This window comes from Notechis scutatus, chromosome 2, assembly GCF_049901735.1.
Source record: "Notechis scutatus isolate UNSWTSFEM ecotype Mainland chromosome 2, rNotScu1.2, whole genome shotgun sequence".
Taxonomy (NCBI): domain Eukaryota; kingdom Metazoa; phylum Chordata; class Lepidosauria; order Squamata; family Elapidae; genus Notechis; species Notechis scutatus.
In genome coordinates this window covers 101,735,900-101,749,656 of record NC_142010.1, presented here as the reverse complement: position 1 = coordinate 101,749,656, position 13,757 = coordinate 101,735,900, and the positions used below count along the sequence as shown (strand labels likewise).

The following is a 13,757-nucleotide window of genomic DNA, read 5'->3' as shown; positions in this document are numbered from 1 at the left end:
CATGCCAAATAACCGCTACCGCTTCGCCCGAATAGGTGCTAACCAGTTGAATAGCACCTCTGATCCAGTTCAATCTTAGCAAGATTAAGTAACGCTGGCATTTAGGACCATCTGATTCCTGGGATTTATCATCCCTTGTTTGAAGGGGTGTCACAGCCCCAGATAGACACTTTGCGCAATCTAGGAATCCTCCTGGACTCATGACTCATTCCGGGAGTATGTGGAAGTCATAGTGGAGAGCTTTTGCGCAACTTTGTGTTGTGCACCAATTTTGCCCATTCCAGGACCTTTTCTATTGATCATTGATGTTTAGGTCAATTCCTGGATGGATTACTCTAATGCTCCCTACATAAGAGCTGCCCTTGAAGAACATCTGGAAGCTGCAGTTGGTGATTGAGTGATTATGTGTGCTCTTGTTTTGCACACATTACACCTCTGTTGTGCAAGCTGTATTGGTTGCAATACAGGTGCAATTCAAAGTGCTGGTAATGACCTACAAAGCCATACATGGAATAGGAGCAGGTTATTTAAGGAACCACTTCTCACCAGATATATCTATCCATCCCATTAGATCTGACAGAAGAGGCATACACTGGGTTCTGTCTATAAAGGAACGTCATCTGATGAGGCCCAGGAGGAGAGCCTTTTCTGTCATGATACCCATCTTTGAAACATTACACCCTAGAGATTAGATTAGCCTGATCCTACTGGTCTTTTTAAAGGCTATATGGTTATATTGAATGCTGTGAATGTGTCAAGCACAAGAAATCACATGTCCAGGCAGTACAATGTTCTCTACAAGAACCTGAACTACTAACACTCAAAGCAAATTGGCAGTAGTTAAGAGTCAACAGAATTCAAGGTAGGCTGGACTTAGTTTAGTTTAGTGTCATTGTCGTTGCATCTTGTACAACGAAATCAAACACCATCTTCAGTGCACATCATGACCATGAAAATAAACACAAACACACATCCTTCACACTCCATACATTGAAACCCACAACACTGCACCAACACTGCACTATACAGTAGAATTCAAAAGAGCTACTGCTCTGGAATAGAAGCTGTTTTTCAGCCTATTTGTGTTTGTTTTTAACATTCTATACCGTCTGCCAGATGGTAATAGTTCAAAAAAAGGGTGCCCAGGATGAGATGAATCTTTGAGAATATTTTGAACTTTCTTAAGGCAGCGGGAGCTATAAAGCTCTTCCAAAGAGGGGAGAGGGCAACCAATGATCTTATGGGCAATGACATTAACCATCTGGAGTGCTTTCCTATCTGCCACTGTGCAATTGGCAAACCATACAGAAGTGCAGTAAGTTAAGATACTCTCTATGGTGCATCGGCAGTTTTTCATTCAGGTAGTATAATCTCTGCTGGGCCCTTTTGACCAGTACTGCAATGTGAGCACCTCAGGTCAGGTCCTCTTTTATGGTAACACTCAGAAACTTAAAACTGGCCACTTGCTCCACTTGGTCCCCATTGATAAGCAAGGGCTGGATGTCTGACCTTCTATAGTCCACTATAACCTCCTTGGTCTTATTGGTGTTGAGGACCAAGTTATTGTCTCCACACCACGAAAGCAACCGGTCCACCTCGGTAGGCAGACTCATCCCCCCGGAGAAGTTCTGTCCCAAACCCTTTTCCAATAAGACAAACAAACAACCAAAGGGAACAGAAACCTTTTAATGAGTCTTATGAGATCCCCGGTTAAAAGGCTTGCTGCAAACTAGTTAGCTTTGGTAAGCACAAACCTTGCCAACACTGTGCAAGACTGCCAAGAATCACAGATAAGAAATATTTCACAACACAAGAGTCTTTAAATACCAAATTGAGATACTGTAATGTCCACGAGGCTGAGTTTCAAAACGTATTTACTTCCTGCAAAGAATGTTTGCTTCACAGCTGCCTTTTATCTTCTTGAAGGAGGGGTCATTTCCTTCCAGCCTTACTCCCGAGTCGCCCGTGCTGTTGCAGCTGCTCTTTCCTGTGAGCAATCCTGCACCCATACGCACTTGGCACGGTCTCCTCGGGAACTATCTCATCGCTGCTGCCAGCCCCCACAGTCTCTGAAAGCAGCAGTCCACTCCCTAATGGTCCTGGCCTCTCATCTAAGTCCTTGCTCTCCTTAGCCGTTCGCACCTGCTGCTGGCTAACCACAACAGCAGATGACTGTTGTATCATCTGCAAACTTAGTAATAGTATTACTAGCGTGAGTGGAAATGCAGTCATGCACATAAAGAGTATAGAGTAAGGGACTCAACATGCAACTCTGTGGTGTACCAGTGTTAAGAATAAGGGCTGAAGAGGTATGATTACCTAATTTGACCCTCTGTGAGCAGCCAGACAGGAAATCCATAATCCAAAAGCAGATTGAATTAGAAAGCCCAAGGTCCAGAAGTTTAGACACTAGTCTATGTGGAAGAATTGTGTTAAATGCAGAACTAAAATCCACAAAAAGCATCCTCACATAGCCCCCCACTGTTCTAGATGAGTCAGAGCAGTGTGAAGAGTAATGGCTATAGCATCCTCTGTAGATCTATTTCTTCTGTATGCAAATTGGTGTTTATCAAATATATGTGGAAGACGAGAAATGATGTGCCGGCAGACCAATTTTTCAAAGCATTTCATGATGATAGATCTCTTGTGGGTGCAAAAGGAACAGGGCTGATGGCACATTTGACTCCTCCCTCAGCTCAGCCTGGTCATCTCCTACAGAATGTTTTGTACCTTAGCTTCCTACTGTAGTGATTTAATGGTTGTAACTTGTCTGTATTTTTTTTCTTTCTATTTTTTCTTGTGTTTTTTTTTTTTGGTATTATACTTGCTGCAAGCCATCCAGTCATGTATGTGAGATAGATGGCTTTACATATTATATTTTAAAAGGTTTAAAAGCCTTTAAATAAATAAACCTAAATATTAAATATATTTAAGTATACTAAAGTAATAACTTTTTTTAAAAAAAATATTGACTGTAATTAATCTTACCCATACCTTATTTCCCTTTAGGTCCATATCTTGGTAGCTGATTCTTGCTAGCGGCTGGACGCATTTCCCTCATGCCGCTTGGACTAGGCCGCCGGAAGAAGCCCCCCCCTTTGGTGGAAAATGAGGAAGCTGAGCCCATTCGCAGTAGCCTGGGTGGGATGGGGGTGGGTGGGATGGGTGGCATGGCAGCACTTCAGCCTGGACTCCCCCCTCCACCGGCCAGCCTCCGTCCTCGACTTGTGTTCCATACCCAGCTAGCCCAGGGAAGTCCCACTGGTCGAATCGAGGGCTTTACTAATGTCAAGGAATTATACAACAAGATTGCAGAGGCCTTTAATATATCTTCAACTGAGGTAAGCACATATTTTTGTATTACCTGATTACTGTAGGCCAGTGGTTCTTAACCTTTTTGAAAGAATCGCCCCCTTGAGCCGTTGAGGAAGTTATCATCACCCCCCTCCTCCAACAAAACCTCTAAATCACAACACGTGGAAATAATTCTTCAATTTAAGGATTGGAAAAACGATAGCAGTTTGTCGGCTTTATCCGAATGAATTCTTACCAAATGGTCTTTCAGTCGGGAAGGCTTCATCGCTTCATTTGAAAATGTTTTCTCACAAAGAAGACAAAACAGAAGCTGTACATTGGAAGGAGATGGAATGAATCCCAATTTCAGGTATTCCGTCGAATATTGGCGACACTTCCTCTTCTTGGCCATGTTGAGAGGTCTTCGAAATGAAAGTCACTAACTGCAAATTAAATTTTCGACTGCACTGGAACACTATAAAGCACACGTGGACGTCGATAAACCTAGTTTCAACAGTTGCGTTGACATCACGGGACAGCCACTCAGCATGCAATGTTTCGAAGGAAGCGCTCACCCCTCCATCACTGCCCATTCTGGCCAATGGCGCGCCACTGTATGGGTAGACTGATAGAGGCTGCTGCACAACGCGATGAAGATGAGCGATGCGTATTCACATATGTATGGCGTTCTGTACTGAAGCTAGCTGGAAGAACATTTTAAAACACAGTTCAATCCACTAATAGCGAGCGATCTGATGTTTTTGTATGACAGATATACAGGGGTTCACTGTACGAAAAAAGTCTCAAAAGTGTCCCCAAAACTTCTCGCTCCATCGCCCCCATATTGCCCCCCCCTCCATTTCTTCGCTGCTGCGTCGCCCCTTTTCGTTCCATCGCCCCCCTGAAAAATGAAATCACCCCCTGGGGGTTAATATCACCCAGGTTAAGAAACACTGCTGTAGGCTCATTGCATGTGTGGTGGGTTTTCTATAAGACCAGATCTATGTGGAAATATTTTGGGTGAATTGAGGTCTTGATATACCTGCTTGTCATGCCCCTGTTAGAATCTGACTCCGAGAGACAGTAGGAACAGACGACAGGGAGTGGGAGTGTGGCTCTGGAGGTTGTAGAGGAAAGTGGGGAAGGGCAAGGCCAGCTAGGTATTCAGAGGAAGACCCAGGCCCATCTCCTCTTCATCCTAGGGCTCGCAGGGAGGAGTGGATAAGGGAGAAACATGAATGGCGTGGTCTATGGTGGGAGGAAAGGGCCTTGATCCCCTTCATGGGCTGCAGCTGTGAGGACTGTAACTGTAAAAGACAGGCCAGAAATAAAAGTTAAAATAAGCAAAAAAAATAGTAAGAGAACACCTGTCTGATCTTGATGAAAACAAATCACCGGGTCCTGATGGATTACATCCCAGAGTTTTAAAGGAGCTGACAGAGGTCATCTCAGAACCACTGCACCATATCTTTCAAAAATCCTGGAGCACTGGGGAACTACCAGAGTGTAGAGTTGTAATTGCAGGAATGTTCCAATCTCGGATGGCAAACCTCAGATAAAGAATGTTTCCAAGCAAATACAACTCAGGTAAACAAAGTCACTAATCTAAAGGAGGATTAGAGAGAGGAAGTAAACATATGTTAGACTTTAACTAGAGATAATTAATTGTATTAATTACTGTGCTAAACAGTAACGAAAGTTAAGCAGTAATCAAAGTTAACCAGTGATGGAGGATAACTAAAAATGTGTATAAATGCAAGACTAGACTCCAATAAAGTCATCATGATTCAGTTGTTCATGATCAAACAACTCAACTGCTGCCTCGTCATTACAACACCAGAGGACTGGAAAAGAGCTGATGTGGTTCCCATCCCTTCCCAGTGTGTGTATTTCGATATCTGTGAACATCTTCAAGCCCTTATCCTGCCTGGTCTCCTTAATTGCTTCAGTGTGGTTTGTGTTGTTTTTTTCTATTTATAAATTATATGTATTTTGAGTTTGAACGGAAGTTCTTCCTTTTCACAACTGTGGGAGAGTTTTTTCTCCAGTCAAAGATACTTTTTACCTTTGAAGCCAAGTTGAAGGAATTAAAGGGACTTCACCTGTTTTTGTGACTTCGTTGCTTTTGTATCCCACCCTGGGGCATCACACCTGCTTGTATCTAGATACACATCTTGGAATCTAGATGATATTTGGTGATCAAAGGTTTCCTGTCCCTTTATTGCTGGGATTGAGGGAACAGCTATCTCCTGCATCCTCAATATCTCAAATGATATCAGATTTCTTAATGTACTTCCTTAATATCTTTCTAGGTGATGTTCTGCACTTTAAATACCCACAAAGTGGACATGGACAAATTATTGGGTGGCCAGATTGGCCTGGAAGACTTTATCTTTGCCCACACAAAGGGACAGAGGAAAGAAGTGGAAGTGTTCAAATCTGAGGAGGCCCTGGGCCTGACTATCACAGACAATGGAGCTGGTTATGCTTTCATTAAGGTATCTTTGAACAGTCACAAACAGTCTCCTGTTGCATTATTGCTTTGTTCTTTGGGGTGGTAGAATTCTGGGTTTTTTTGTTTGCTCTGTCCATTGTTTTGCTTGCTCTGTCTTTCAAAAACTATCAGCTCTGAAAAACAAAGGTCTTCAAATGCTTATATTTTGGTGGCACTTAGAAGTCCAATCTTATCTTTTTTTCCTTTCTTTTTCATCTTTCCGAAAAAACGCTATTTTTTTAAAAAGTGAGTCAAAAATGATGTGATTTCATAACAAGACCTTTCATAGATGATGTATTCACTGAAGGCATGTGAAATTATCAGCTCCTATTTTTTTACAATGCTGAACAGAGATAAGTGGATTTTAAAAGTTTAAAGCAGCTTTTTTTGAATCTTGTGGCCTTTGGGATATTTGTGTTCTTCATTCCAGAATTCCAAATAGCAATTCCTAAATACCATCAACTTGTGAAATACTGGGCTGAAAAGTGTGGGTTTGTGTAGTTTAAGGGAAAAAAATTAAACATAAGATATAATGGGGATTGGCCTCCCTGTACTTTGTATGATGTAATAGATTTATAAAGTGAGATAGTTTTTATTCTATTTATGAAGAAAATAGATTGAAGATTAGCTTTACAAAACATGGTTTGTTTGGCATTGAAAAATGAATCGTATATTTAACCCAATGAGCATAACTGTGAGAGCAACAAGTATCCTTTTTTAAAAGAAAGGTTTATCTATAATTTTAATAGATGCCAAAAGATAACTGTAGATATCTGTTATGCAGGCTCACAGGATGCTCATTCTATACAAGTTACTTATAGAGTTGTGATGATTAAGATGAATGATCCAGTGGGATGCAAGCACCATTAATTCTTTTTGTCTTTCTCTTCTTATTACATTTTTATTATGAAAATCAAAACATCTATGAAAAATAAATTTATCTTTTTCATTTCTCAGAGAAAAACAATTCCTGTGATTTTGTGTGATGGTCAGATTCTGCATACATGTTCCTATATTGGAACTAGGTGACATGAACCCCATGAAAATCAGTCAGTGTACACATTTTGCAGGAACAATATTTTTCTACCACCATGGGGGGTGGGGTGGGGGGTGTTCCACTACAGATAAGAGAAAGGAAAGGGATGAGCCCACATCCATTTTGGATTCTGATCTTGCCCATCATCAGCATGAAGTTCCTGGCAGATGGTCTTGGAAAGTATGCAGCTTTTGCTAAAACAAAGATCCCCCACCATTTCCTGAATAGCTGTCATAGGGCTATGCCTTCAAGGCAGCTTGCTTGCTAAAACCTTAATTCTGTTTGGAGCATTGCTGATTTTCTTTTCTTTTGGGGGTGGCACATGTAAGAGCACAATTTTGTAATGCACATTCTGAACATAATTTCCTTTTTGCCATACAAAATATAGCCCCCATTATATCCTATGTAGGACCTTAACAATGGATTTCATGTTAGATTGGACACAGGCTATAGCTAGTTCTAATTTATGCTGAAAATAAATTATGGGCTGTGATTAATATTAAACATAGAGCTATGAATTTTCTTCAGTTTAACCTAATCTTTAATACAGTAATAAGGAGTTAGTAGCAAGGAAACCAACCTGCTCTCCTTAGACAGAAAAGGAAGGTCTTCACAGTCAGAGTTATTGTGGTGCCACCTCCTATGAACATAAACAATTGCTGCATTCCACCATGTATTTTTCAGTATTTTGATCCTACAGAAAGGGATTATGTATTATAATTCTGTGCTCTAAGGGGAACCGTCCAATCCTTTTAAAAATGACCCAGAACCACAGTTTTTATTAAGTATCAGTTTTTGCAGTTGTACTTCTTAAAATAAGTACCTCTAGATTTGACTGTTACCAAAACCAGCTCTGACAAATAAACAGGTTTCAGAATCCCTTTAAGCTAATATTTCCTATTTGTTTTGCATCAGCTACAATGAAGCCCTATTTGTGTCTGGTTTTAGTCTTTCTCTTCTTTTTCTATTTCTTTTCAGATAACTCTTATTTCCTAATGAGCTTCTAATGACAGGAATTATTTGCATTGACTTCATATGCTTAACCCACAAAAATATATTGTAATATCTTGATACATGCAGCAAATATATAAACAGAATATGTCTTCTCATTCAGTTCTAGTTTGTAGTCTCAGGGAAGAGGAATAATACTATCCTGCTTTACCAGATAGCAAAAAAAAACATAGCTTTAGCAGATCTGCTGCTATGCATTCCTTGGGATTAATATACATTCATCTCATTTATCAGATCTGGTTTTTTTCCAAGATTGTGTCTAAGCACATAATATTAGTAACATGGCCTTCTTTCAAGGTGTGAATTATTCTGAAGGGTTTTTTTTTAGAAGAAATGAGTAAAGCAGACTGGTTGGGCCACTGCTCATCTCCCCTATGAGTCAGTTCTAAGTGTAATTATGAATCGTGTTCCTCAAGTAGAAGTTGCAGGTCCAACCCTGGATTAGAGTAATGCATAACCATTATTGTAGATCCTCATACATCCTAAGATAAAACAGAATTGTTGGACTGCAAGGTTAACACTTTTATTGGTGAGCTTGATTTCTTTCTGCTCATATATATTTAGCAATTTGAAGGCCTGATATAGAGACACCCACTGTGCAATTCAAACAAATGCCAGATTGTGTATAAAGCAAGAGGCTCCATAACTAGGGTCTTGGCAAAGTATTTATAAAAAAATAACCCGGAGGAAGACAGGTATTCAAGAGAAGAGAAGCTCTGCCATTACAGTAGTTCTGATTAAGTGAACAACTCTATTTGTCACTCAGTAGGAGTATGTCTCTTGTTTGGGGAACTAGGATTATATGGAATCCTACTTTAATTTAGTTCGTTTAATTTTTTTGTTGCATTGCAGTCTAAATTTTTCAAATTATCTAGCATCAAGAATTTATTTGGTTTGGATTTGCATAGTGATTGTTCACTTCTTTTGGCAGAGAATCAAGGAAGGGAGTGTTATTGACCGAATCCAAATTATTAATGTTGGAGATATGATTGAGTCCATCAATGGTCAAAGTCTTATTGGCTGCCGGCATTATGAAGTTGCAAAAATGCTCAAGGATTTGCCCAAAGGTCGTACTTTTACTCTGAAGCTGACTGAACCCCGAAAGGCTTTTGGTATGTATATGGTAATAATGCTGCTATTGGCAATGCAGCTATATTTCCAATGCAATATGTTATTGCACATTTTTATTTTAAAAATAAAGAGATGATTTTATATAGGAAGCAATATGAAACTGGATTTAACATCATATTAGCTCTAAACTGTCTCAGATGAGAAAAATAGGCAAGGTAAAGAAAAGCAAATTGGCAGTACACATATTTTCTCATTGGCTTTGTTTATTGAAGTTATAGTTTTGTCCACATGAACTATATTGTCAGAAATGTTGTGATGGTTGGATTCTTCTTTTCAGAGTTGATCCTTTAGATCACTGGTTGGAAATGAGGAAAATAACTGATCATAAGATTTACTTAATGAGAAAATTGACAAAAACTTTTAAATCGGAGTATATACTATTTTTAAGAGCAAAACTGATCATTTTCTTGGCTGCTCTTAAGAATTTAAGCAGAGTCAACTAGTTAATCTTTAGAAGGTAAACCATATGGAAATAGTTGGGTAATAAGCAAGTTTGGGAAGTTGGAAACATATTCTAGAAGGATACAGCAGCAAGCCACTTGTTGGTATTGTTGCCTAGAAAACTCAAGACTTTTTAAAGGTCTGCATAGCGGTAACAGCAATGTAGAAGAATGCAGGGTGTTTTGTTTTGGATTGTTCTGAAATTGGCAGTAATTTGTTTGTAATGTGTAAATAAATTGAATTGTTGGTAATTTTAACAGCATAATCTAGGGAGCTCCAGGTATTACCGTATTTTTCAGAGTATAAGATGCACTCCCCGCCCCAAAAAAGTGGGTGTAAATGTCTGTACATTTTATACAGGGAATAAGGGCCCATTTTTGGCCTCCCAAAGCCTCCACACATCCTGTTTTTGCCCTCCCCAACATCCAGAAGCACTCTTCAGAAAGCCTCCGCGGATCCTGTTTTTGCCCTCCCCGGCATCCAGAAACACTTTGCAGTCCAAAAGCAGGCACATTGCCAAGAAACGGGGCCTCCAGAGGCCAAAAACGGGCACCTTTTTGGCCTGCAGAGTGCTTCTGGATGCTGGGGAGGGCAAAAACGGGATGCATGAAGGCAAAAAACTATTTTTTTCTTGTTTTCCTCTCTATACCAAGGTGCGTCTTATAGTCTGATGCATCTTATAATCCAAAAATATTATTTTTTTATTATTTAAAAAATAATTTGGTTGTAGATGTGTCTCCTTAATTTATCTATGCTCTGTATTCTGATGAGTAAAGCTCCTTCTATATAACTATGTTCCTAAGTTATATAATTTATCTCTAATCATCTATGTTACATCCATGTAGGAGCAAAAGGGAAATATGTGATACTGTACAAAGCTTAAAATAAGGTGAGAGATACAGATATAGCAATGAAATAGCTTCCTGTTCATATTGAAGTATTTTTGTCCTTCGTTATTTCACCAGCACAGAAAGAACTTGAGTACAGTTATACTGGAATTACTCAAGACTTTTCTAACTAAAATTCTCATTATGACTTGATTTTAAAAAATGTGGAATAGTTATCAACACACCATTTTAGCCCATTATGCTGCTTGTTCTCATTATATGACTTGATTTTCCAAAATATGGAATTGATATAAACAAAAACATTTCAGCCCATTATGCTGTTTGTTGAAAACATTTTAAAGCATGCTTCCCAGATCTGAGCACATCTGTTGTTTACATGGATGGGTATACCAGTAGTTGTAGAGAAATTTATCAGGAAGGCTTTTTAAAAGCCATCTTCTTCAGGGCTTTCCTCTGAGTTTTTGAGTGTAACTCAAAATTAATATTTTTTTAGAGCTTTCTTTTGAGTATGCTGACAGATTTGTGTTTCGTGCTTTCTGACTTGATGTTTTCTAGCAAATAAAACATTTTAAAGACTTAATTCCGTGGACCTTTCATAGGCAGGTGGATGATTACTCAGAACCCTCTAGAGCAGGGGTCCGGTCCGCGGAACAAGTCCTACCGGGCCGCTGGTTGCTGGGCGCCGCCATCTTTTTTTGATGAAAAAGTGCTTCCGGTGAGCTTTTCCGGTAGAAAGCTCACCGGAAGCACTTTTTCATCAAAAAGATGGCGGTGCCCAGCTGATGCCGTGCACCGGACGCTGCGCGCCAGCTGATGCCGGTACCGGGCCGCGGCATAAAAAAGGTTGGGGATCACTGCTCTAGAGGTTGGCGAATATGTAATTTAACACGATAAAGTTCATATGGAATGTGTGACAGAGTTCATTAACTTCAATAATCCCAAACTAAAATCATATTTTGGCTTATGCCTGCCTTTGTGGTGTCTAATTCACAGCATCTTGTTTAGTGTTTTGAGTTGAAACCAGTCAACTATTTATTTAAAAAGCCATGGTTACCAATGCTGTGACTTACGGCAATGGGTAACAGGGTAATAGATAGCATAGCCTGTATTTGAATTCTTTACAACTGATTATTCGTTGTTTTGTAAATCAAACTTGGTCAAATGTACCTGTCATTTTGCTTACAATATTTATGTCCTATGCTGAAATAGATCATCATCATAATTAGATTAGCTAAAGTTAAAAATTGCTATATTGCTTTTGATTCAACCTTTATTTTATCAAATTTATATGGCTGCCCAACTCCCACACATGGTTACTCTAGGTAGCTTAGTTCCTTAGTGTGAGTGAGTTAGTTTGGCTAGTACTGAATTCATAGGGCAAGTGGAATTTGCCCTCTCAAACAGTATATGGGCTACATCCACAAAACTGCTTTGCTGTGATTCCATTCCCTCCCATTCCAGAGCTTGTAAAAAAAAAATCATGCAATCCAATCTTGCTACACCTATATTACTGCCTTACCTTGCACCTCAAATAGATCTGTTTAGCTGTAATTGGTGGTTCTCTCTGCTGAAATTTCAGCTCTGTTCCCATTATCTAGCATAAGAAATGTATTCTCCAATTGGCAAACCTAACCCTTTGATTACTCCATGCATTGCATTTTTTCAATAGATTGAACTTTTTTTTCAAGCCTTGACATTATAGTTTGACTGGTCAACTATTTGTCCTATTAGTGGCAGCAAAGAGTTGGAGTGGTTGCATGTCTTGGCTGGCATCTAGTGGCATCTGGCTTTATGCAGATGAGATGCAGTCAGTGGGTGTGCAGCTGAAACAACAGAGTTTGAGAAAGCTGTAGAATTACTCAAAGAGGCTGGAGATCCCCTGGGAACAGCAGCCACTGGAAAGGGAATGCCCAGCCACACAGGTATGGAAACGGAGTGCTTTAATTACACTTTTAATTGCTTGTGTTAAGCTTGGCATGCATTGGTGAATTTCAGGGCTTCACACTTCCTAGGTTGACCAATGCAAGAAGCAACAAACCTGTTTAAAAAGAGTGCATATAGAAACCAAGAGTACTGGATTCCCTTGATGCCAATATAGTACAAAGTCTCTAGAGACCAGATTGGAGGATTGGTTCCATAAGAACCAATTTTGCTGTGTCCAGCTTGGAACTCTGTGTATCTTTTTTTTTTTTTTTTTACACAATGTCTTTGGAGATTCTCAATCATCCAGGTCATGGTTGTCCCAAAGGTGTTCTTTTTTACCAAAAGACAACTGGACTTTCTTGGGGTGGTGGTGTTTCTCTTTGAAAAAGCTTTGCTTCTCGGATGAGGAAACAAAACATTTTTTAAAAAAAAAACAGTTGACTTTTGGGGGGAAAAGCACCTTTGGGACTTTTTATCTTCTTCTTCTTCTTCTTCCTAACATATTCCCATAAGTGCAGGGTTCGCTTTTCAGATCATTGAACACTACTTTGCACGGTCAGTTGCATCTCCAGGGTGCAGGCCCACGGGTTGAATATCTTTGATGATGGTGTCTTGGTTTTGAGCGCTCACAAAGTCGCCGGCTATTGACTTCTAGTTGGTAGGCAGTCTTGGCAATGGTGGAAGGTGCTGCTCTCAGGACATGTCCATATCAGCAGAGCCGGCCTTCTCTCATCTTCTCTATCGTTGGTGCCACACCAAAATGTTGTCGAATGGTGTCATTTGTGATGTGGTCAGGAAGGGAAATGCCTGATATCCAACGGAACATTCGCATTTCCATGGCATGGGGATAGCTTTCGGTCCTTTGGGATTTTTTTATGTAGTTCAGAATTTTCTCACTTGCACAAGATTGTCGCTGCCTCATCTTTAAGGATCTCTTTTCCAAGTACCCTATAAAACATACAGGGATATGTAGGGATCTGCCTTTGCTCTGGCAACCTATTCCCTGTAGTTTAACCTTCAATAAGTCATTCTTTGGGTATATCTTCCCAAATTAAGCTGTAGGTAGTCATATAAATTTAGAGCTGGCAGGAAAGGAGAAAGAGGAAGACCAGGATTGTTCTTAGCGATCTTCCTTGGGGGCTTGAAGTACAAACATTGCTTGGCTCTTACCATCCATGGTAAAAAGAATTCAAAGGAGAAACAGTCCTGCTCTCTAAAAATGATGAAATAATATGTAAATAATGCTAACATCTGAATCACTAGGTAGTGGAATGACATTTCTGGTACTTGATCAAAGACAGGAAAGAAGGATATTTTTCTCTTTAACCACAATTGAGAAATCCTACAGTACATCTGTCCCACTTAGAATTATAATGCAGGAACATTTTCTCACCAGCAGAGGTCAGGATGGCATCATCCAGTAAGAATTTGTGTCCGCCGCCCCCCCCTCCACAACCCATATTCCACAATGGAAAGATACATTTACTCTGACACGGTCAGCCTTGCCCAGTAGCAACAGAAAGAGATATCCTGTTTCAGGCAATCGAATGGGTCAGATACAAATAGGAATAGTCTGAGT

The 13,757-nt window shown here is 39.8% G+C and overlaps 1 protein-coding gene across 5 annotated transcripts in view; it reads left to right on the top strand.

Moving 5' to 3' along the window:
* GIPC1 (GIPC PDZ domain containing family member 1) overlaps window positions 1–13,757 on the top strand; it is a 41,385-nt gene that overhangs the window by 9,439 nt on the left and 18,189 nt on the right. For all 5 annotated transcript variants that reach the window (XM_087955608.1, XM_026676934.2, XM_087955607.1 and 2 more), the window contains exons 2-4: window positions 3,010–3,341; window positions 5,607–5,792; window positions 8,767–8,947. In XM_087955608.1, coding sequence (XP_087811734.1) covers window positions 3,060–3,341; window positions 5,607–5,792; window positions 8,767–8,947 — 649 coding nt within the window. In that variant the 5' untranslated portion in view covers window positions 3,010–3,059. The remainder of the gene's footprint in view (window positions 1–3,009; window positions 3,342–5,606; window positions 5,793–8,766; window positions 8,948–13,757) is intronic.